The sequence below is a fragment of the Strix aluco genome, chromosome 14, assembly GCF_031877795.1.
Source record: "Strix aluco isolate bStrAlu1 chromosome 14, bStrAlu1.hap1, whole genome shotgun sequence".
In the NCBI taxonomy this organism is placed as follows: Eukaryota; Metazoa; Chordata; class Aves; order Strigiformes; family Strigidae; genus Strix; species Strix aluco.
Genome location: NC_133944.1, coordinates 22,601,069 through 22,623,914, shown reverse-complemented (window position 1 = coordinate 22,623,914; position 22,846 = coordinate 22,601,069). Strand labels below are relative to the sequence as shown.

At 56.1% G+C, this 22,846-nt stretch overlaps 3 protein-coding genes across 5 annotated transcripts; 1 reads left to right on the top strand and 2 right to left on the bottom strand.

Moving 5' to 3' along the window:
• Positions 1-48: 48 nt before the first annotated feature.
• Positions 49-10,185, bottom strand: ACD (ACD shelterin complex subunit and telomerase recruitment factor). Of its 3 annotated transcripts, none has more exons than XM_074839735.1 (14): positions 10,083-10,185; positions 8,771-8,897; positions 5,696-5,820; positions 5,067-5,157; positions 4,877-4,956; positions 4,627-4,671; positions 4,041-4,075; positions 3,513-3,676; positions 3,226-3,313; positions 2,995-3,075; positions 2,255-2,344; positions 1,290-2,002; positions 804-880; positions 49-602 (listed from the first exon to the last, which is right to left on the bottom strand). In XM_074839735.1, the coding sequence occupies exons 1-14, from the start codon at positions 10,154-10,156 to the stop codon at positions 539-541; spliced, it is 1,854 nt and encodes a 617-aa protein (XP_074695836.1). In that variant the 5' UTR covers positions 10,157-10,185; the 3' UTR covers positions 49-538. The 3 variants fall into 3 exon arrangements, with proteins under 3 accessions (XP_074695836.1, XP_074695838.1, XP_074695839.1); XM_074839737.1 differs by having other exon boundaries at positions 1,338-2,002; XM_074839738.1 differs by lacking the exon at positions 2,995-3,075.
• A 3,626-nt stretch (positions 10,186-13,811) lies between these two features.
• LOC141929817 (C-signal-like) lies at positions 13,812-15,913 on the top strand. The gene is made up of 6 exons (XM_074839761.1): positions 13,812-13,958; positions 14,148-14,199; positions 14,425-14,612; positions 14,875-15,033; positions 15,377-15,496; positions 15,800-15,913. Exons 1-6 carry the CDS (start codon positions 13,812-13,814, stop codon positions 15,911-15,913), a joined length of 780 nt encoding a protein of 259 aa, XP_074695862.1.
• A 727-nt stretch (positions 15,914-16,640) lies between these two features.
• LOC141929821 (C-signal-like) lies at positions 16,641-22,612 on the bottom strand. The gene is made up of 6 exons (XM_074839765.1): positions 22,397-22,612; positions 21,838-21,889; positions 18,074-18,261; positions 17,516-17,674; positions 17,109-17,219; positions 16,641-16,754 (listed from the first exon to the last, which is right to left on the bottom strand). The coding sequence occupies exons 1-6, from the start codon at positions 22,595-22,597 to the stop codon at positions 16,641-16,643; spliced, it is 825 nt and encodes a 274-aa protein (XP_074695866.1). The 5' UTR covers positions 22,598-22,612.
• Between the last annotated feature and the right edge of the window lie 234 nt (positions 22,613-22,846).

The following is a 22,846-nucleotide window of genomic DNA, read 5'->3' as shown; positions in this document are numbered from 1 at the left end:
TTTTTTTTTTCCCCCTTTTTTTTTTTTTTTTAATACAAGAGCTGTGTATTTAAAAAATATACAATTTTTAATTTCTACAGCATAACCCTGTGGGATATTTTTTTTGTAATGAACAGTGCAGGACCCTACCTAAACCAATCAATAAAATGTCCAAACTCCTGCCCTGCCTTCAGAGTGGGGATCAGGTGGAGGGGCCTCTGCTATCACTGTCACCCCTGCTATGGTGACACCAGGTCACCTCTTATCCCCAGCTGCTGGGCTGGGGCGTTTGGAAAGGAGGGAGAGGTGGGGGAGGGATGCCAGCTCACGCACAGGCATCCCTGAATGGATGCTTTTTTCCCCTCTCAGCACTGAGGCTGCTGGCCTACAACAGGTCACGTTCCCAGCATCGCTGGAGCCAGGGTCTCTGCAGCCAGGTCAACGCACTCAACGGCCCCCCTGGGGACAGGGGTCCTGGTATCCCCCCCCATCCCTCCCCTAACTGCAGCCCTAAATTGTTTTGCCTGAACCAGTGAAAAAAACGAAGGATGGGCTGAGCTCAGGAGTCCACCTCCCTCTCCGTGAGCATCCAGCACGCCCACTTCAGCATCGCCTTCGAGATCCTGCAAAACCAGACCGGGGGAGCTGGGGTGAGGAGGGACCCAGCTGGGGACACGCTGCCGCGGGCCAGGGCAGCCCGGTGACAAGGGGCAAGGCAGAGTTTGGGGATCCGCTGCAGGGATGCAAGCAGCAACACCCGCATCCCACGGGGCCAGCCGTGGAGGGGACAAGGGAGGGCCATCCGAGGCCATCGCTGCACTGACCTGACAGATCTTATCTGCTCGCAGAGCTCGGGGCTCGGTGCCTCGTATCTGTACTGGACCGGCTTCTCGTGCACGTACTGTAGAAGCAAAGGGGAGGGTGAGGCTGGTCTGTCCCAGCCACAAAGCCCAGAGCACAGCCCCACCACACAGCCCGAGACCCCGATACACCTAGGAACACTCTGGAGTCTCTCCCTCCATCGTTTTCTGCTCTTCCAATCTCACTTGACCCAGAGAGCTGGAAGATGCTCTAGCAAGTGTTGTTCCCACCCAGCTCGGGCTCAACCACATCTTCACCCAGTGCCCCAGATCCTCCTTCAGGAGGGTTGGGGCCACCATCTCTATCAACACCTGCTTTCACCTCCCCATCCCTACAAGCCAGGTGAGAAAAGGCCTTGGGCACAGACACCAGCAGTGGGGGGACACAGAGAACCTCCCAGGGACCACCCCCCCCCCCTTAGGGGACCCCACCAGCTTCTTCATCTTTACCGGCTGCAGAGCTCTGCGCTGCTCCGGCCTGGAGCTGGGGCCACTCACTGGGGATGCTTGCTCTTCCTCCTCCTCCTCAGAGAGCTCCTTTCCGTGCCGTAGCCCTGTCCCATCCTTTCTGCTCTTCTTCACCCTCCGTATGCTCACAGGCTCCAGCTTCCTGCTCCTGTCTCTCCCCCTGCCCCGTAGGTCACTTCCAGGATGCTGCGGCCCACCAAGGGCTGGCAGGGCCTTGCCATCTCCTGACAGCAGCTTTCTCTTGGCACCCGCAGCATCTCCTCCCTCACTCCTGGCACGAGCCGGACCACACTTCAAGGTATCCGGAGGGAAAGCTGTGCCACTGGAGTCCGCCCGCTCCCTGTGAGGCAACCCTTCGGGCAGGGATTTCAAGCGGCTGCTGGGCAAGACGGGAAAAGCTGGCGAAAGAGATGGCGGGGTGGCCTGGGAGCCCCCCGATACCTGCGGGCCTTGAGCAGCAGAGGAGGCATCACAGGCTGTCTCCACAGCTGATGCTGCCTGGGGGGTGCCGGTCTCCACCGGGCTGGCGTTGCTGTAGGAGCAGAGCAGGGAGGGAGAGGAGGTCTGCACCAGCTCTTCCTGCGGCAAGGCCTCGGGAAAGTCCTGGCTACATGGTTCCAGCAAGTCAGGGGTGTTGCTGTCAGCACCCACATCTTCCTCGGTGTTCAGTGAAACTTCGTGTGTGAAGTTCTTCTCTGGTAAGAGAAAATGCATGGTCAGCTCAGGCAGACAGCTAGTGGTGGGACCTGCTCCAGCACGTTGCGTTGGGCAGGAGAACACAGGAGCTGGAATGATGCAGGCACAGGGCCACTGGAACAGTGCAGCACTACTTTTAGAGCAGGGGAAAAAAAGCCAGCATCCAGGAGCTACATGGTCACACAGTGAGAGGAGAGGGGTTGCCACCTGCCTGCAAGGCAGGCTACGTGCCCTGGGGCACAGGGACTCACCATCTGAAGAGTTCAGGGTCAAAGATATTGGGGGAAGATTGTTCCAGGGGTTGTCCTCCGAGTTCTCTGACAAGGCTGTTGACTCAGTGGCTGCAACGATCAGGTCAGAGAGTTGATTTTGGCTAAGAAAGCAGCTGCCCGCTCCCAACCCTGCGGCGGCTACAAAGAACTGTGCATAGCGTCTCGGACAACGAGAGCACTTGAGGGGAGCTCCAAGAGCCCTCTCCAACCAAAACTAGGGTGTACTCCAGACAGACTCCTTTCATGACCTCAGCCAGCCCCTGTAGCAGGCAGCAGAGAGGCAGACACTTCCCAGAGAGCAGGCAGGTGGAGGAAGACCACCTACACCCTGCACTGTCCAGGACAACAGCTCCCTCTCTATGTGGAGCTCCTGCAGGTACTTCTGCAGCAAAGCATGGTGACATCAAGCCCAGTGAGGTGACACAAGCCCGTCCCAGTGCTGAACCACAGCCAGACAAAAGCCCACACTCAGGCAGGAGACTCAGGCTCTGTGATGGACAAAATCAAAATCACTTGTCATGCTCCCAGCACAAGGAACCAAAGCTGCTCAGCTTCAGGAGGCTGCAGGAATGGGACCAGGCAGGGCTGGGAGTCCTGGTCTCCCAAAGACATGGCCATGCTGGTACCTCCTCCGCTTGATCCAAGGAGCAGATGGGCTGAGCCATCTGCAGAGGAAACTACTAAGAGGCTGGATGGGATCTGGAGGTCCCACTACTCACGGCTGGCTTGGAATGTGACACTCAGGTCACCGGACACCATCCCGTCATCACCACTGTTCCCAGCAGTTGCTTCGCTTGTGTCTGCAATGAAAGGGACACTGCTGGTCCCATCCCAGCACACTGCACAGCCAGAGCAATGTCCTCTCCCCACCCCAGGGAGACCCTTATTTTGCATGCTCAGGTACCAAGCTGCCCACCCGTCTCCCCTGCAGATGAAGCCACCCTACTGACCTGCCTTGGAAGCATCACAAACAACTGTCTTCTCCTCAGGAGAGATCACCAGGGTGTTGGCCGGAACCGTGAAGACGTCCTCACCCTTCTGAAATGAGACACATTCTGTGGTTTTCACAGTCCCACTCGAGATGCAGAAGCCCACCCGTAACTGGCAGCTGACCACCACCTCTCTCCCCAGCAAATCTCAGCTCTGCCCACAGACTTTCCCCTTCCTTCTCCCACCCCTCCAGAGCACCATAAGCTGTCACAGGCCAGTCTCAGACGGTCACAGCAGACAGACTGACCTCCTCCTTGCGCTGTGCCTCCCACTGGGTGACGGGAACCTCATCCTTCACCACCACTGGCACCTCCTTCTGCGTACGTAAATCCAAGCATTTCTCAGCATTTTCCTTCAAAACCTCCAGCTGGTTCTGTCCTATAGCATCGATCAGCTGAGAGATGGATGGCTCTGGAGCAAGAACACGTGAACGTCAGTGGAGAAGACACCTTAATTCAGGCAAGCCTTACTTGCAAATGCTTCTACTCTGCTGCATGACTGTCATGTACACTGAAACCTGTGGAAACACACTAAATTCTGCATATCCTTTGCTTCTAAAAACTATCTTTCCTGAAGCAGCAGCGTGAGCAAGGCCGTGCAATGGCCCACATTGCTTTAGTTGTCAGCACCATCTTGTCCTGCTTTGGGCCTAACAACGTTGCCTTGTGACATCGGGTCAGGTCTGTGCTACCTCTGCCTAACATGGACCAAGCTGAGGAGAGCCAGGAGCCCCACCAGGCAGCCAGACCATCGCATGCCCCCCACAACCCTTTACCTGAACTGGGAGCATTCTTCAGAGCAAGACTCCTCCTGCAATGACCAAGGAGAAGACAAAGGTAGGTTAGGGCTGAGGCACACACAGGCCAGCAGCTCTTTGCAGCTCTCAGTCACAGATCGGCTTGGGATCTCAGTCACCCTGGCTTGGGAGAAGCAGCTTGTGGAAGCAGTGGATTCCCCACTGGGCGCTGGATCTGGCCACCAGCCTCTGCCCAGTATCCCAGGAACAGCCATCAGAGAGCCTTGCTCCTGGAGATGGACTGACAGAGACCCCTGAGGATCTCCAGAGTTGGGTCTCCAAGCATGGAGTGAAGAATGAGCTGTGCAGGGCTCATCCACCCAGCCACGCTGCCCACGGGTTCCCCACGGGTGTTTCCTCACAGCTCTGCCAGCTCAGAGGAAGAGGCTAGGGATGGAGAGCCTTCTGCACCACCAGACTCTCCCTTCGCATGGTCTACTCAGCTCTGTCACATCCTACAGGTTAACCAGGAGCTGCCATAACCCTTGCCAGCCCGCTCTCACCCCAGTCAGAGCCTGCAGTGTGTCTGGATACATCCCCCAGCAATGGCCAGCCCTGTACTTACAGCCAGAGCTCCTTTATCTTCCGCATCACAGAGGGCTCCTGGTTCCTGCAGCAAGAGAAGAGTCCGTTACCGATCCCCTCCGAATCCCCATCTTCCTTCACAGCTTGCGATGGAGACAATTCCTCTTTCAAAGAGCAAAAAGTCCCCACCACAACCAGGTCACACCAGGACTCCCAGGGTCAGCGCTGCTCCGGGAAGATGAGGAAGCCCCCCCCAGAGCAGAGCTCCCAGCCCGCCCCGTGGGCCGTACCCGTTGGATGACTCTATCCTCTGCCTCTCCATGGGCAGCACGATGAACTGCTGGGTCGTGAGGTAAAACTCACAGTCCTCCTGCAGGGAAAATGGGAGGCCATAAGGCACTTCTGCAGTCCCCTCTCTGCTGCCACCTCCAGCGAGCACCCATGCACCCACCCCAGCTCTACCATCAATCCTCCACTTACCAATCTGGCCTCCTCTCGGAAACACACCGTGTACTTCTGCAAGACGATAATTCTGCAAATAAGGCTGGAAAGCCTGACCTGCATGTGGGTGCTAGAAAAAGAGCAGAGCAGGAACATCTTGGAGAGATGAAGAATGGAGCTGGACCACCCAGACACACAGTAGCTCTCCCAACAGCTATGCCAACCACGCCGGGGCATGCTGGAACACATCTCAGGGACCAAGGGCTCCTGGTTCCTGCAATTTATTCCTGCTGCTTATCCCTGGCTCTGCCACCAGCACCCTGCCTAGGGGTGTCCAAATGGGGAAACTAAGGAAAGCACTGAAGGAGAAGCCCAGGCTACCATCGCTAATGCTCTGGCTCCTTTCATAAAGCCCACGGGCTCTTTAGTCCTTTCTAATCACGTGTACTTGACATTGCAGCTTCTGCCATGGATCCCTGCCCATCCTAGCCAGCTGAAACCAGAGCATCAGCATTCTGGCTTTCTTCTCTTAGCAGATCTTTCACACAGACTCCCCACCCCGTGATTGCTTTAGCTTAACACAACCTGAAACAAGACCAGTCAGGAGCCCCACTAGCAGCTGTGGAGAACTGCTGTCCCAGCCACAGCCGAGTCACGGTGGAACCCACTTTTCCTCCGCCTGCAGAGCTTCGGGCGTAATGACCACGCGGATGTAGTAGGGCCCATCTGAGACCTGTAGGACGGCATCTTGGAGGGCCCCAGGTTCGCCTGGAGCAGTTGAGTCACTCAAAACCTATTAAGAGATTGGGGAGGGGGAAAAAAGAAATCTCACTTCTGTGAACAAAGACAGAACACCATGCCTGGCTGAGAGCCCTGACCTTTAGGACAGAAGGTCACCATTCACTGTGAAGCCAGGGGTTAACGCTTACCCCAAGGCCAAGGGGTCCAGTATGTGCCCGAGCCTCCTGACTGGACTGAGCAGGCTCCACACCAAGACAGTATAAGGGACACAGAATCACAGAATCATTCAGGTTGGAAAAGCCCCTCGGGATCATCGAGTCCAACCATCAGCCCGACTCTACAAAGTTCTCCCCTACACCACATCCCCCCACAGCTCATCCAAATGACCCTTAAACACACCCAGGGATGGTGACTCCACCCCCTCCCTGGGCAGCCTATTCCACTGTCTGATCACTCTTTCTGTGAAAAATTTTTTCCTAATGTCCAGTCTAAACCTTCCCTGACACGCCACATTGTGTGAGAGCAATCAAAGGCAAGGTGGGAGAGAAGCCACAACCAAGCTTTTTTTTACCCAAACCAGCATCAAGAATCCAGGCAAAAGGGATCTGGGCAGGCTGGGGACATGTGCTCCTCTGAAAAGCAGAGGGAGACAGAAAGCAGCAGTAACCAGCAGGATTGCTACAGCCGTCCCCTTCTTCTGAATGAAGCTCCTGGTATAGAAGCCCTGAGCCTGTACTAAGTCATGTCCATGCTGGGTCAAAGTAACCCCTGAGGAAAGCAATAAACTGCTCCTCCAAGTCTCGTACCTGCCTTCTGCCTGGGCTGGGAGCTGTGGATCAGTCCTGGCCTGCCCCAATCCCTACAGCCCTGGCTGGGCTTCTCCCAGTCCACACCTACAATTTGGTGACACAGGTCATGCACATCATTCACCTGACGGCTGATGGTGGGACACGGAGACGTGTCCCATCACGCATGAACGCCACCTCCATTTGACAAGAGGTGTGCATATGTCCTTTAATAGGTGCCCACCATGCTAAAAAGACCTGTCATCATTAGCTGGGACCTTCCGACACGAAGGGCCTGCCAATCCCACTGCATTAATTCCCTGTCCAAGCCAACAAGGCTTGCTGCTGGGCTGAAGGATGCCCATGCCACCAGGATCCTGCTCCCGTGGGTATCACAGCTCAGCCACCAGCAGTCCCCACTGGCCCTGGTGGGAGAAGCCCAGCATGCAAGTGGCCAGTCCCACCGCGTGCTCGCTCACTACGGGCAACTCTGGATTCCCAGAAGAGGCAGAGTGGCTTAGCACAGGCTGCAAGAGAGCACCAGCCTCAGCAGCAGGCAGGGCTGCTCACAGCACTGGGTAAAAAACAAGATAAAGAAAAGGGTAGGTTTGGAAGTTATAGTTCTGAAACAGAGAAGAAGGTAAGCATAGCTGGAGCCCAAACCAAGCTGGGCAAAGGCTCTGCTGCTCAAGACACGCTCCCAAACTTCATTCATTGTGGAGGACTCAAGTGGGTGTAGGCTAGAGAGTAGTCACACTGAAGAAACTCTCCCAATTAATTCCTCAAATCCAAAGGGGGATCCACTCATTAACTGCTGGGTCTTTATTAGCCCAGGCACAAGGTCTCCTGGTTGGGAGAGGGGACTGGGCTGACTGCAACACACGGGAGGAACCCATGCTGGAGCGGTTTGGGAAGAGCTGCAGCCCACGAGAAGGACTCACATTGGAGAAGTTCCTGGAGGACTGTTTCCTATGAGAGGGACCCCACGCTGGAGCAGGGGAAGAGTGTGAGGAGTCCTCCCCCTGAGGAGGAAGGAGCAGCAGAGACAACGGGCGATGAACTGACCACAACCCCCATCCCCTGCACTGCTGTGAGGGAGGAGGGAGAGAAATCAGGAGCAAAGCTGAGCCCAGGAAGAAGGGAGGGGTGGAGGAAGGTGTTTTTAAGATGTGGTTGTACTTCTCACTGTCCTACTCTGTTTCATTGTTGAGTGTTGTTGGTTTTGGGGCTTGAATTAAATTGGTATTTCTTTTTTCTTCCCCTAAGAAGTCAGTCTTTTGGTGACCATAATGGGTGAGTCATCCCTCCCTGTCCTTATCTCAATTCCCAAGGCTTTTTGTTTTATTTTCTCCTTCTCATTGCTGAGGGGGAAGGAGTGAGCGAGTGGCTGCATGGTGCTCAGTTTCCCTCTGGGCTCAAACCACAACAGGCAGGAACAGCACGCTGTGCCTGTCAGGTCCCATGTCTGCTTGTCCACCCAGTTGTCTCACAGCATCTTCATCCAAACCCTTCAAGTCCACAGCTAATGATCAGCAGCACTGACTCCGCTCGGTTGTTTTCTTCCTGTTTTCTTCCCGCTGCCCATCAGGCCTCAAACAGGCAAAAGTCCCCTGATTAAAGCTCCATCCTGCCACGTAGAGCAGATCATATGTCAAAACCATCGCCAATGCTGCACAAAAAGCTCTCCAGGCATGACGCAGGAGCGGGTTTGGTGCCTCAGAGCCCCTAAATCACCATGCAACAGGCTCTTCTGGAAGAGCCAGCATCCAGGGGAGAATGAGCTCATGGTGCCACCAAGGCTCACCACCAGACAGGACAAGGCTTCAGACACCTCAGCAGCTCCTGCTTCTGCTCCTGCTACCCACTGTCAGGACCACCCACCAACTGGCATGGTACAAGGAAAGACAGGATGTGAAGAGGAGAAGGAGGAAGGCAAGGCAGCCTGTGAGGGTGAGTCTAGGAGACAAGATGACCTTGGAGACCGCAAATTCCTTGGACAAGAGCAGGGTACACCTACCAGAGGTGCAAAAATCGGCCAAAGCTGCCAGAAGTGGGCAAAGCAAAGCTCCTCCACCTCAAAAAAAAAAATATATAATCGGGGACTTCAAGGAGGGTCGCCCATACACAGCCACTGAATTGGGAACCGCTGAACACTTTCAGGAATTTGGATTTCAAATGCTGTTGGAGCACGTTAGAACAGTCCCTCTCGGTACGTACCCGCAGGACCTGCCCAGCCAGGAGAGTGTCACTGTCATCCAGCTGCTCGTAGTTCACCAACAGGTTGGTAATCCAAGGCTGCAGGATGTAGACTTTAGGAGAAGACATCTTGCCCTCATACACAAAACTATGAGAGAAAAGGCACCAAATCATAAGAGCGGAACGCAGTAAAGCTCCATCATCCCGTGAACAGTTTTGCATGCCAAACACAGCCACAACCCCAGGAGGTGACTCAAATCCAGCCCAAATCGCCCCACTTCTTTGCAAGGTCACGCATCCTAAGGGAGCCATGCTGCTGGGGGCACGTCGGTCCTGCAGCATCCCGCTCGTGCGCTGGAGCGGGGACATCAGCGGGCTCCGGAGCTGCGTGTGGGCTGGGGAAAGCCTTTTGCAAGTCTCCCACCCAGTTCAGAACTTTTTCTACCTCTTTCCCTATTGTTTATTATCCCCCAAAAATTATTTTTCTGTGCTCAGGACTTAACCATCGCTCTTTTAACTATAAAAGGGGGAAGGGGTCTCTCTTTGCCAGATAAGAGCTGTGCAGAGGGGCTGGGATAGGCAGGATTTGAGGGCAGGCAGGCTTTGGGATGGGCATGCTTTAGGCTAGGCAGGCATTGGGATGGGCACGCTTTAGGTTAGGCAGGCTTTGGGACAGGCAGGCTTTGGGCTAGGCAGGCTTTGGGACGGGCACGCTTTAGGTTAGGCAGGCTTTGGGACGGGCACGCTTTGGGCTAGGCAGACTTTGGGACGGGCACGCTTTAGGTTAGGCAGGCTTTGGGACGGGCACGCTTTAGGTTAGGCAGGCTTTGGGATGGACACGCTTTAGGTTAGGCAGGCTTTGGGATGGGCACGCTTTAGGTTAGGCAGGCTTTGGGACGGGCACACTTTGGGCTAGGCAGGCTTTGGGATGGGCACGCTTTGGGCTAGGCAGGCTTTGGGATGGGCACGCTTTAGGTTAGGCAGGCTTTGGGATGGGCACGCTTTGGGCTAGGCAGGCTTTGGGATGGACACGCTTTAGGTTAGGCAGGCTTTGGGATGGGCACGCTTTAGGTTAGGCAGGCTTTGGGATGGGCACGCTTTAGGTTAGGCAGGCTTTGGAATGGGCACGCTTTGGGCTAGGCAGGCTTTGGGATGGGCACGCTTTAGGTTAGGCAGCTTTGGGACGGGCACGCTTTAGGTTAGGCAGGCTTTGGGACGGGCACGCTTTAGTTTAGGCAGGCTTTGGGATGGGCAGGCTTTGGGCTAGGCAGGCTTTGGGACGGGCACGCTGTGGGACGGGCAGGGCTGCCGTGCCCGACCACCCCCGGCTCACCTGGGCCCCAGCACCAGATGCTGCCCCGCGCCAGCCCGGCCGGGACACGCCGCCGCCGCCGCCGCCGCCGCCATGGCCCCGCGCAGGCAGCCAGGCCCGGCCGCCCCGGAAGAGGAAGCGGCGACGGCGCCCAGCGGCCGGGGCGGGGCGGGGCGGCTGGCGGAGCCCGGCCTAGGCCCCAACCCCGGCCTAGGCGCCGCCCAGCCCCGGCCCAGCCCCCCCGCAGGCTCCCCGCGCTCCCCCAGGCCCCTCCGGGGCGCACACCCGCTTCTCCCCGTTGCGCCGACTTTGTTACCGCTTCCCGCGGGTCACGCGTGACGCCCAACCCGCCACCGAAACACGACTTTGCTTTTATATTCTTCCCTTTAGTTTCGGCCCCAAGAGCTCGAAGCAGCCCCGGGTTCTCCCGAGGTGCTGCGCAGGGGAAGAAGCTCCCTTCCTCATCGCGCTTACCCGCAGTTCGCCTCCTCTTAAGGTGTTAAAGCCACTTACCTGCTCAAACCGGGCAAACAAACCGGGAAATGTTCAGGCACGTGTCGTCCCAAAACACCTCCCCTGGTGCAGGTCGGGGCTGGAACCGGGCCGTGACACTCCTGGCTCGGTCTGGTCGGGGACTTTTCATCCCCAGGCCGGAGGGTGTGATACAGAGAAATGATTACTTGTTTTAAGACTTATTTATAGAAAACTGCTTAGCAACTTATTTACTTACTTCTAGCAAGTTATAGTATTACTTACAGTATTTTTTTAGTATTGCTAAGAATCCTGCTTGCCCAGACTGTTCTGTGGAATTTTACCAAGGACTACTGTGTCCATCAAAACAAAGCAGTTTACTGTGAAAATCTACCAAGAACTGCAGTGTTCAGCAAAATATCATGTTTTTGTCCTTGAAGAACAGGTGTAGTCTAACTAGTTGGGCCTCAGTAATGAGTAAAGATAGCCATAAATGGATTGTAGAAGTTTCATTGGTTCTATTAAATAAGGTAGGATGAGTAAACCGGCTGAAAAACATTTTTTGTTGTTCAAGAAATTGGCTAAGAGAATCTGCACATGCTCCAGGGAAAAAACAAGGTGAGAAAGACTACGAGCCTTCCTCCCAAAGACGCCCCCCAGGAGGGAATGCGCAGGTGCAAAGAGAACATAAACTGTTGACATCAGCCTTTCGAACTAACCCAGCCTCACTCATGCACATGTAAGTTTGTGTTATGTAATCCAGTGAATATGTATATCCACACTCTATAAGTTTTTGGTAAAATGTGCGGTGGGTGTGCAAGCTTTGTGGAGAAATCCCCTTGCGCCCCGGTGTCGGAGTAAACGTACCTGGTGTATAACTATTCGAGTTGTAGAGTCTGTTTTCCGTGAATCAGGTGCGGCAGCATCGGTGGGCTGGAGCGCAGTGAGATGCCACAGGACGGATTAGTGCGATGCAGAAGAGTAGAGAGCAAAGTTTGTTTTTAAAGCAAAAAAGATAATTTATGAGTGTGTTGGGTTTGTGTGTGTGGCGGGGGGTTGGTAGCAGGGGAGGGGGCTGCAGCAGCCGCCCCTGGGAGAAGCTTCTGGAAGCTCCCGCGGCTCCCGGTTGGACCCACCTCTGGCCAAGACCAGGCCAATTAGCAGCAGTGGCCGTGCCTCTGCGATAAGGGATTTAAGAAGGCGAACCTGGGAGGAGGAGTTGGGAGTTGGGAGGGAGACACCTCTGCAAACGCCAAGGTCAGTGGCAGAAGGGAGGAGGAGCGAGGGAGGTGTGACGGAGCAGAGGCTCCCCCCAGCCTGCGGCGAGAGGGACGGCTGTGCCCCTGCAGAGACCCACCTGCAGCCCGTGGAGGACCCCACGCCGGAGCACGGGGCTGTGCCCAGAGAAGGCCAAGGACTCCAAGGGAAGGAAGCCCACGCTGGAGCAGTCCATTGCTGGCAGGATGGCAACACACCGGGGGGACCCACTCTGGAGCAGTTTGGGATGAGCTGCAGCCCGTGTGAGGAGGACTGACGTTGGAGAAGTTCCTGGAGGACTGTCTCCTGTGAGAGGGATCCCACGCTGGAGCAGGGGAAGAGTGTGAGGAGTCCTCCCGCTGGGGAGGAAGGAGCAGCAGAAACAAGGGGTGGTGAACTGAACTCAACCCCCACCCCCTGCCCCCCTGTGCCACTGTGGCAGAGGAGGGAGAGAAATCAGGAGCAAAGCTGAATCCAGGAAGAAGGGAAGGGTGGGGGGAAGGTGTTTTTAAGACATGGTTATACTTCTCACTGTCCTACTCTGACTGTTAAGTGTTGTTGGTGTTTACATTAAATTGATATTTCTTTTTTCTTCCCCTAACGAGTCTGTCTTTTGCCTGCGACCATAATGGGTGAACCATCCATCCCTGTCCTTATCTTGATTCCTGAGCCTTTTGTTTTGTTTTCTCCTTCCTGTTCCTGAGGGGGAAGGAGTGGGTGAGCAGCTGCAGGTGCTCAGTTCCCCTCTGGGCTCAAACCAGGACAACTGGGATCTTTTCATAAGGTAGCATGCTCATGGAAGATCAAATCTCTTGAACGGGATGGCTGGTTACTGTCCAGTTGCAAAGGTCCTTGTAACAGCATCTCCGGGTGGAGCAGGTGGGACTCCCCAAGCTTACACCCACCCAGTCCTGCACAATCACCTGCCTGATCTGTTGTTATTATCCTAAACTACCTACAAAACATCTCCTAACTATCTTAAGTGTATCTTCCGCTATTACAGCCTGTGCACAATTTGGGCAACGCTGCAGCAGGAACCACCTGGGGAGGCCGTACGATGCCCAGATCCTTCCTGCATCGTTCATCAGCTCATGGAGACACACAGGTGGTGCTTCTCCATTGACTTTAGGCACCGCAGGAGCTCCTGGGGGATCTTCAGGCCTGTCCTGAAGCTCGTGTATCTACCAGTCAGATGTTTTTCTTGGAAGGCAGCTGGGAGTTCCGTCCATCAGTTGGTCTGGTGCCGCTGCAAGAACGAGCCAGGGAGTACCTGGACCACGCTGGGACTGGTTGTCCATCTGTGTGTGTGCCTGGGCACAGCCCCAGTTCCCAGCCACACCACGGTTATACCCAGGGGACAAAACTGAATTTTATCCTTCTATCACACTTACAACTTAAATACTATCGCTGTTGTTAGAGCAGAGCCTGAGGAAGGAGTTGCTCTGGTCAGGTCTGGAGGGTTTCCAAGTGATCCTGGAGGGTTTCTAGGTTTTTCAGCTTGTTGTGATGGCCAACGGACACTCACCTGTCCCAGCTGCTCCATTCATGTCCCGGGCTTTGGTGCTGCACAAATTAAGACCAACAAACTGCACTGTGTGCCGTCAGCGAGTCCACCCTTGCCTGCCTGACCTTGGGCAAGGGGAGGGACAGAGCCTGGTGTCCCAAGAAGGAGGGTGTCAGTGGGAGGGGGCATCTCAGTGCAGGAAGAGGGGTAGCACTGGCCCTGAAAACCGAGTGGCTCAAGTTTGGTGAAGCAGGGAAGGTACAAAGAGCAGCTCTCCAGACATCCAGCTCAGGGCAATCCTTGTGTGGGCAGGACACTTGGCTTCTATGCATCATTCCTGGGCTGCCAGCAAAGGTGGATTGCAGGTATGGACCACAGCCAAAGGACGGGGGCGCAGGCAGAGAATTTCCCAGAGCCATGGGCTGATGCAAGCCCTTGTGGGAAAATGCAAGATAACTGAGTAGGAAAAGGCATTTTCAGAGTCAGGGTGAGAGCAGTGCAGCAGCGAACGGAGCAGCATGGCAGGGATACAGGTCTGCTCTGTTCTGGTGACAGGGGCCAACCAGGGAATCGGCCTGGGGCTTGTCCAGCATTTCCTGGGGATGCCAAATCCACCCAAGTGGGTTTTTGCAGCTTGTCAGGACCCCAAGGGACAGCGAGCGCAGGTGAGGCTGGGCTGGGACGCAGTGGGTTGTGCTGGGGGACGGGAGCGCTCGGTGCCAGGGCAGCAGGTTGGAGCAGGGTGGGGGTTTGCAAAGGGCTCGAGCTGCAGCCAGGCACCCGCGGCACAGGGCAGCTGGGTTCTGCACAGACCCTCCTGCCTCACCATGCCCACATGGTCCCCTCTCTTGCAGGAGTTACAGAATTTGGCCTCCAAGCACCCCAACCTGGTCATCATCCCACTCGGTAGGTGCCCTGAGGTGGGGGTCCCTCGCCCCGGCTCCTCTGGCGAGTGCCCAGGCGCTGCGCACACCCTGGGAATGAAGCCGTGGTGATGGGTGGGTGCCTGTTGGCACACCGGGCACTGCCATCCCTCCTGCCCACCTCTAGCCATGAGGGCACATGTCTGGGGGGAAAAGGGGACCTCAAGACACTATGGGGACGCTGACCCGCCCTGTGTTGGCTCTGCAGAAGTCACTGACCCCGCCAGCATCAAGGCAGCTGCAGCCAGAGTTGGGGAGCACCTGGGGGGCTCAGGACTGAACCTCCTCATCAACAACGCTGCAATTATGAAGCCGATCTCACTTGATAACGAGACACTGGAGGACATGACGCAGGTTTACACCACCAACACGATTGGGCCCCTGCTGCTGGGTCAGGTGAGACCCTCACCTCAACTGGGCTGTTCCAGGGAGGCACAAAGGGCTGGTGTGATGGGTCCTGGCTCCCCTCTGGTGCACAATTGGCTCTCAGTCAGTGAGAGCTGATGGAGCTTCAGGCTGAGCTCAGGGGCTGGAGCCTGGTGGGCTGGGTCATGGGGAAGAGGGTGGTGGATGGTTCAGTGCTGATGCCAACAACGAGCTGGTCCTCTCCCCTGTGCCATCTCTGCGCACGTCCCTGTGTCCTCTCTTCTCCTCGCAGGCGTTCCTGCCCTTGCTGAAGAAGGCTGCTCAGGGGAGCCCGAGCTCAGCGCTGAGCTGCAGCAAGGCAGCCATCATCAACATGTCCAGCTCTGGGGGCTCCATTGAGGAAGTCTATTTGTGGAATTATGGACAAGCTGTCTCGTACCGCTGCAGCAAGGTACTGCCACACTGCACTGAGCATGAGCACAGACATGTTCCTCTCCACATGATCTCAAATGCCTTCCAACCTCCCCTCAGTCCCTTTACCTCTCTGCACTGTGACTGAGCTCCTGTGGGTCCCTCTCAGGGCACATTCCCATGCCTGAGGTGTGCCTCGGAGGGACGTGCTGGGACAGGCCCTTGGCTGGGCTGGGCAACCGCATGAGGATAGTGCAGCAGCACCTTGTGCCTCAGGGAGCTGCCTCCACCTGCCCTGCTCTGCCCCAGCTGTGGGGTCTGCACATGTCCCCCTGCAGCCACCCTTCCCCTCCCACCGCCGTCCCTGCCCTGTCTCCTCACAGGCTGCTCTGAACATGCTGACCAAGTGCCAGTCCCTGGGCTACCGGCAGCACGGCGTCCTCTGCGTTGCTCTCCACCCTGGTTGGGTGCAAACCGACATGGGAGGCGCAGGATCACAAAAGGTAGGAGTTTCCCCATGGCAGGTCCCTCAGAGCCCCTGTGCTGATTTTCCATGGGAGGGAGCTGCTGCCCTGAGCCTTGACCACGACCTCCCTGCCTGCCCCATCCCTGCCTGGGCAGCTCCCCCTGCCCTGGCCCTGGGTGCCTGGTGCCCCCATCCCCTTGGCTCCCTGCTTGGACCCTCTGCCCAGGGCTGGCAGCTTTCCCCTTGCCCTCGAGCGGCTCCTTCCCCTGGTCCCGGCTGCTCCAGGGCAGCCCTTAGCCAGGCCTTGGGCTCGAGCTGCCTCTCCCCCTCTGCCCCGCAGCCCCCCTTGACGGTGGATGCCAGCGTGGGAGGGATGCTGAAGGTGCTCTCCTCCCTCTCTGAGAAGGACACCGGCACCTTCCTGGACTGGGAAGGGAAGGTCGTGCCCTGGTGAGACGCCGGCCGGGCCTCCTGGCAGAGGGTCCTGTGCCGCTGCTCCCACCTGCCCCACGTCCTCAATAAACCCCTGCCCGAGAGCCACTGGCTCTGCTGCACGCTGCCTGCTTGTGGGGATGGCCCCTTCCCAGTGTCCCCACTCCCCATCCCGGGCCGCGGCAGAGCCTGCAGCCACCCACCCAACCCACGGCTGTCGCTGGGGTCCCCACGAGTGACAGCGTGCGGGTGCTGTGGCACCGTGACCGCCCTCTGGAGACGTGCCCTCCAGGAGGCACCGGAGCCGGGGCAGAGCCCCTCTCCTGGCACCAGAGATCTTCTGAAACCCCCCTGCCAAGGTTGTGCTCAGCCTGGGGTGCCCGAGGGGCTGGGGGTGGCAGGGACCAGCCGCCCTCTGCCCTCCGTTGGTGGATGTCTGGTCGCAGGCAGGACAGACGGACACAGGGCACAGGGAGCGTGCGGCGGGCTCCGCCGGGAGGTTTGAGGCTGGGAGTGTGGAGACGGAGCAGAGAGGCATCAGCTCCCGGTGTTTACAGAGGCGGGGGGTACAGGGGCACTGCAGGGCCGTGCGTGGGGTGGGGAAGGGGGCAGAAGCTGCTTCCCGTGGCCTTCCTCTCTCCCTGGCAGCCCGGGGCGGGCTGGGGGCGAGCAGGGGGACCACGCAGAGGGCCGAGCCGACGAGCGGGGGGAGACTGCGGCAGGGGCAAGAGGCGCCGTCCGTCTGTCCGTCACCAGGGCAGGCTGTTCCCTTCCCAGTCAAGGAAGGCTCCGGAGGTGTCCTGCGAGAGGCTGGCCAGCACAGCCAGGATGCCCCGCACGCTGCGCTCCACTGTCAGCGGCGCCTGCAGAGAAGGAGAAGGCGCAGCATCACTGCCGCGGGCTGCGACCCGCACGGAAAGCTGCCGGGCTTGGGCAGAGCAGAGGGTGCACAGCCTGGGGAGCAGCACCCCTGGTGCTCCTGGGGGTATTTTTTCTTACTGCCACCCCCCTGCTCTCTGTGCTGGGTGGGGGGAAGAGGGCTGGCGATCCCCCACGCTTGGCAGCTTGCTGCCTGCTCCCTGCCTGCTCCACCCCAGCAGATGGCCCTGGCAGCCCACAGCATCATACAGCATCCCCTGCCCCAAGTGCCCCTGCCCTCCCCGAGAGCTGGGGGTACAGCGGGGGTCCTGCTGACCCTCCTCTGCACAGCCCAGTACCTTCTGCGTTCCCATGTCGGTCTTCACCCAGCCAGGATGGATGGCCGTGCACAAGATCCCCTTGTCTTGGAGCTCCGCAGCCATGCACCTCGTCACCATGTTCTGGGCAGCCTGGAAGAGGCACCGCCATGCCAGCACGACTCGGGGCACGGGTGGGCAGGAGGGGGGACATTTCCCAGGCAGAAAATGGCTGTGGAGGTGGGCAATGGGGCTTGGCCCTGGGCTAAAGCATCGGCACAACCCACCTGAAAGGCTCAGTCCCGGGTGCTGCTGTCTCAGTGTCCGTGCTTACGCTTGGGAGAGCCAGGCAGAGGGTGGGTGGCCTGGGGCAGGGGGTGCCCCATGGGCTCCCCTCCTCGGGCACGGTGCACAGCAGAGCATCCCCAGCACCTCCCCTGGCACCTCACCTTGCTGGCACGGTACGGGTACATGGGGGCCTCCAGCACGCCGAGGCACAGCCCGATGGAGCCCAGTTTGGTGGAGACGTTGATGACCGCGGCCCTGCTGCAGCTCAGCCCCTCCTTCCCCGCATCCTTCGCTGCCTTCTCCAGGAGCGGCAGAAACTCCTGGCACAAAGACACCAAGGCTTTGTCAATACGTGACAAGCCCCGGGCTTGAGGGGCCCTGGAGGCCTCTGTCGCGGACCGTGGACGAGCGGCTGGACAGACACCCCCAGCAGAAGGGCAGGGGATGGGGAGGACGCCCCAAGGAGGGGCCAGGCTCCAGCCTTTCCCTGCCCCAGGGCAGGAGTGAGCCGGCACAGCCAGCGCAGGGTGGGCAGGAGCTGCAGCTGGGGAGGAGCGAAGCGTGGGAGATGCTGGGGCTGGGCAGAGGAGACCCGCGGTCCTGGTCTTGCCCCCATCAGTTTGCCTCCTTCGAGAGAGCAAGAACCCACCCAGCTGAGGGCACCTTTGCCATGGGGAACATCTCCCCAAGCAAGAGAAACCCAGAAGGTCCACACGTACCTTGGCAACCTGAAGTGGTCCAACCACGTTGGTGGCAAACACAGAGAGCATCTCCTGTGAATCCAGGGAGCGCAGTGTGGCATGCGAGCTGATGCCCGCGTTGTTGATAAGCAGGTTCAAGCCCTGGTCCTTCAGATGAGACCCCACAGCCCGCACGGCCCCTCGGATGCTGGGCAAGTTCACTATGTCTGCCAGGGCAAAAAAGCAAAGTGGAGAAGAGCTCCAGCGGGCCATGGAGCATCCGCTGGCTCTCTTTAAACCAGCATTATCCAGAAAGAAAGGACTGGGTTTAGCAGGTCAGGGTGTTAACCACATTGAAATGAGCAGCAGTTTGTCCTCACCTCTTGGTTTCTCAGCCTTAGCTGAATTAAACCTCAATTCAGGTCCCTTTTGGTCATATGGAGGCTACTGGTAAGAACTTAGGTGTATTTGCTTTCTGTATTCGAGGAACTTATGATTACACAAGGGATGCTCGGTCCTTGCACACTGAGGCTCCCAGTTTTATTTCCACCAGAAGTCAACGCAGCTGGATGGGCACATTTTAAGGGTAGACACCATCTTTGGGGAAGCAACCTAACTAATGTTCTTCAAGCCCTTCTGTATTGCAGAGCAGCTACAGGGGCTGTTAACATAGGGGGGGCACATTCACTTTATTGCTGAACTACATGAAGATCTTTTCTAGTTGATATCTATTCTGACTGATCATTTAGAGCTGTCTTTGACTTTTTAAACAATATGTGCCTAAATTGGTCTTCCACAGCACAATTTCCCATAACTTTACAGCCATTTCTATGCAAAAATCCTTTTGTCTTTTCTTTCTTTTTTATTTAGATTTTTTTTTTTTTTGGCTTCACATTGTTACCAACAAGGATTTACAGCTGACCGATGAGCTGAGGTGAGTACAAATAATAAAAGTTTTGGGTTATAACCCGCAGTATTTGTTTGCAGGCGCTGAATCTGAACTTTCCCATCTCTACAGATGCTCTGGCCAAGTTGTGGGGACAACCCCCCTCAAGCAACCAGAAACAACTGAAATGGTGCTAACAGGGGTAAGCATTTATAGTGCCTTTTTCTTCACTTAAACATTGGTATCTTTTCGAAAAATCTGCCGTGCTTTAATTGCAGGATTTTTTGGCTAAAGCAATAGGAGTGGTATTTTTTATGTTTGTCTGCAGCTTTTGGGTTTGCTTGTTAGGACTTGCATCCCCTACCGGGTGCTCGCCCCACTGAAGTGGCCATTGTTGATTTAAAAGGGGTCATCTAAACACCTTCAGGATCTGAAATGGGATGGTTAGGCCAACATTAAACCTTATATATTGCCTTTTAATATCCCAACTACACCAACAAGCCCTTAAGAACCATGAATATTCATGCCTATGGGCATGTTGGAGTATGCCTTTTCTCCCTGTGCACATTTCTGCACACATCTGAGCCTGCTGTCTGGGGAAATAGCAGAGCTAGATTTCTTTTTTTTTGCAACACTTTAGGCCCCAAGCTGTGTTTTTGTTCTCATGCTTAGACAAGACTTTGTTAGCAAAGTTTTGCAAGGCTGAAGACTCCCTTCCTGGAGTATTTTGTACACTGATGGGCAGCAGAAGAATCCCTTTTCCTGGCATTTTTAAGTAGCCTGGTGTCTTTATGGTGCTAAGCAAGGATTTGAGTGCCCTGGAACTTGTTACCACCTTGCCTCGTGCAGCACAAACCTTCGTAGAGATGTCATGAAAACGTTTTGGAGGAATTTGATGAGATAATCTGCTGTGGGGCTGCCATACATGAGGGGACGGAGCCTTGGGATTCGAGAGGATGTGCATGGCCAGCTGCAGGACTTATCACAGGGTGCTTTCTAGTGACTTTGCTTTGGAAAATGATTGAACGGAGTTCAAGGCTCCATCACTCCACCACATGTGAGGGATCTTTCAGCTGCTTTGGTGAATGATTAACTGCTCTGTTTGGACTCGCTGAGTCAATGCTCCAAGAGGCCAGGCATGTGGGACCAGCATATTTCTACTGCTAGGCCAGCCAGATGTGCTGAAGGAACAAACTCTTGTCTCCTTGGAAGAAATAAGAGGATAAGGACGAGAAAGAAGGAAAGAGACAACAAAATGAAGCGACAGGTCTTACGCATTTTGGAGTTAATTTCTAACTTTCCTTTCTGAAAAGTGCATTCCTGTTACTGGTTTGAAGCCAACCTTTCCTTACGACAGAGAAAGACAGCCTGAAGCAGCTTCTCTTTTTTTAAAAATACTTTGTTGCCGTGGGATTTTTCATAGCTTTTTAGCTTATTTCAGGACTTTATTGATAGTCTGGGTTTTGGGGTGTACGTTTTTTAGTAAAAGTTGTTTATTTAGTGGTCAGCCCCTTGAGATGTCCCTTTTATGTTGGTCATGCTTTGGTGAGCAAAGTGTGCTCTTCCCATCATGTACTGCCAGTTGGGGCTCACAGGTAATCTTAAAGATGCTATTTTTAATCACAGAGAAGGTGTTCTACTTTAATAATCTATTTATTAATAAGAGGGAGATTTGCTCCCTCTTTTTAGTAAAGCCTGACTTCAGGAATGCCTTCTTTGCTAAGAAATGCTAAAAATTGACTTGAACTTTTCAGGTGCTTTTGAACAAATAAATAGGTAGGTAGAGACTGATACGGTCTTTGCATTGCCTTGATTCAGTTTTATTATTATTTGCTCTAAGGAAATACTCAGAAGTTTTTAGAAGCTCTGGCTGCTTCCCACCTCACTTATTACAGCGATGGCAATTCTGGTGCAAATGCTTCCCCAAAACACTTCTTTTAGGTTTGGATATTTTTTTTAACCAACTCTTCTTTAAAAAAAAAGTGACTGTGAGCAGCCCCTGCTCTCTCAGACAACACTGTCTGCCTCCTCAAGACACATCTGCAGGAAATCACATTCCTCAGCCTGATGCTCCTCATCTCCCCATGCCTCACCCCAACGCTGCTCTCCCCAGCGAGCCCCCATCCCTGCCCAGCACCCTGGAAGCTTTCTGCCTGCAAATACCCCAACTTTGGCAACACCAAACTCTGCCCTGGCTGCTCTCCCTTTTCTCCCCCATGTCCCTATGCTGTCCAAGTCCGTTTGCCAACCTTCTCCTGCTGCTCCCCAGTGCTGCTGACAAAGGCCACCGAATCTGGCCTGCCTCCACGGGAGCAGGGAAAGGATGAAAGGGCATCTCCCCAGTCCAGGCTGTAGACATCCCCAACTGGAGCCTGCCTCTGGGTCTGAGCATCAACCTGGGATACCAACACCATCACAAGGCCAGATTTCCCATATGCATCCTTTTAGCCTATTTCTTTTCTCCTTATTTTACCTGCAGTGAAGGAAATGCCAACCGTGGCCACCTCCAAGACCCCAGACCAACCCTCATACTTAGGAACCATCCAGTAATGTCGCTTGCTGTGCCCTGCCTTGCTTTGCTTTGTGAACCTGCATGTCCCAGCCCAAAACTCGGGCACTGTATTTAGCATCTTTGGGAACAGAGGTCATGCCTTTCCCATGAAACTTGCTCAGCTGAGGTGTCCGGACCCACCTCTGCCGGTCTCTGAAGCCGGTTTGACTGCTTCCAGCCAGAAGACAGCTCTGCTTGGAGGGGGAAGCCTGCCCAGATGTGCACCAATCCCTCCCTGCCTGGCAGGGCTGGAGCTGCCTGTCTGCCAGCATTAAGCTGCCTGACAAAGCTGACCCCAATCCCATCCCCAAAGCAAGCGGAGGGCTAGAAGCAATGTTGGGTACAAGGAGGGAGACTGCTCCATACCTAGCTGGACCAGTTTGATGCTGGGGTGCTGGGCAGCTAATTCTTGCAGGGCCTGGAAACAAAATGATGGAGCAAGGGAGGGGGTTAGAAGTCACCAGTGGCATGGCCAGGTCTCCCACCCCTGCTCCCAGGTCACCCCAGCTGAGCCAGCCCAGAGTGGCTTTGCTTTTGTTGGGGAAAGTGTGCAGGGTCATTCCCAGCGGACGGGGCAGGGTGGCAGCCCCGCAGCCATCAGGAGAAGGGTGCTGCTGGGCTCAGGTGCTGCCCCCCATCCTGGGTGATCGTAGCATGGAGAAGGGGTTGGCCGGCCATCGGCGCAGCCAGGAGCAAGCACTGAGGACATGGGCACCGTGTCTGCTCCTCCAGCCTCATCCCACCCGCTGGGTCAGGCACAGCCATAACCATGGGTCTGGGGGGTTATGAGACCCCACCAGAGCACTCCTGCCCCCACGGCCAGACCAGCCATCCAGGGCCAAATCCAGCAGCGAGCCGTGGGGACCGTGAATTCCCTTTGCCCGCCTGGCTCAGGACCATCCCCGTGCCCTGCGCCCACACTGACCTTCCCTCTCGGACCTTCAGGGTGGCGGCAGGTGGCAAAGATGTGCTGGGGGGGCCAGGGGCTGGCGGCGAGCTGCCTCACAAGCTCCAGCCCAATGCCCCGGTTGGACCCTGTCACTAGGACGCTCCGAGCCAGCGCAGCCATCTCTGTGGCCTCCACGCCGGGCGGTGACACACGGCAGGATTGCCGCCTGCTCATCATGAAGAGGAGCTGGGCACAGCCCAGGGTGTGGCTCCGGGCACCCACGGGGACAGTGCCAGCACCAGCCCTGGCCCCTCGCCTGCCCAGGGCAGAGCCAGGGTCCCAGGGTGGACAAAAGGCTCCCTGTCATTTTGGCAGATGGGGCTGCATGTCTCCTGCATTACCCAGTTCCCCACCGCTTCACTCTTCTAAAGCCCCAGCTCCCAGAGTCCCTGTAACTGCAGGAGAAGGGTCACCTCTACCACAAGC

What these genes read in the sequence shown, in the direction of transcription:
- ACD (XM_074839735.1), bottom strand. Translation starts at nt 10,156, where the DNA reads ATGGCGGCGGCGGCGGCGGCGGCGGCGTGTCCCGGCCGGGCTGGCGCG. An exon ending in CATCTGGTGCTGGGGCCCAG is followed by an intron (nt 8,898 to 10,082) that starts GTGAGCCGGGGG and finishes TTTCTCTCATAG; the next exon opens with TTTTGTGTATGAGGGCAAGA. An exon ending in AGGCACAGCGCAAGGAGGAG is followed by an intron (nt 3,314 to 3,512) that starts GTCAGTCTGTCT and finishes GTCTCATTTCAG; the next exon opens with AAGGGTGAGGACGTCTTCAC.
- LOC141929817 (XM_074839761.1), top strand. Translation starts at nt 13,812, where the DNA reads ATGGCAGGGATACAGGTCTGCTCTGTTCTGGTGACAGGGGCCAACCAG. An exon ending in TCTCGTACCGCTGCAGCAAG is followed by an intron (nt 15,034 to 15,376) that starts GTACTGCCACAC and finishes GTCTCCTCACAG; the next exon opens with GCTGCTCTGAACATGCTGAC. An exon ending in GAGGCGCAGGATCACAAAAG is followed by an intron (nt 15,497 to 15,799) that starts GTAGGAGTTTCC and finishes TCTGCCCCGCAG; the next exon opens with CCCCCCTTGACGGTGGATGC.
- LOC141929821 (XM_074839765.1), bottom strand. Translation starts at nt 22,597, where the DNA reads ATGATGAGCAGGCGGCAATCCTGCCGTGTGTCACCGCCCGGCGTGGAG. An exon ending in CATCAAACTGGTCCAGCTAG is followed by an intron (nt 18,262 to 21,837) that starts GTATGGAGCAGT and finishes TTGCCCTGGCAG; the next exon opens with ACATAGTGAACTTGCCCAGC. An exon ending in CCGACATGGGAACGCAGAAG is followed by an intron (nt 16,755 to 17,108) that starts GTACTGGGCTGT and finishes CCTTCTCTGCAG; the next exon opens with GCGCCGCTGACAGTGGAGCG.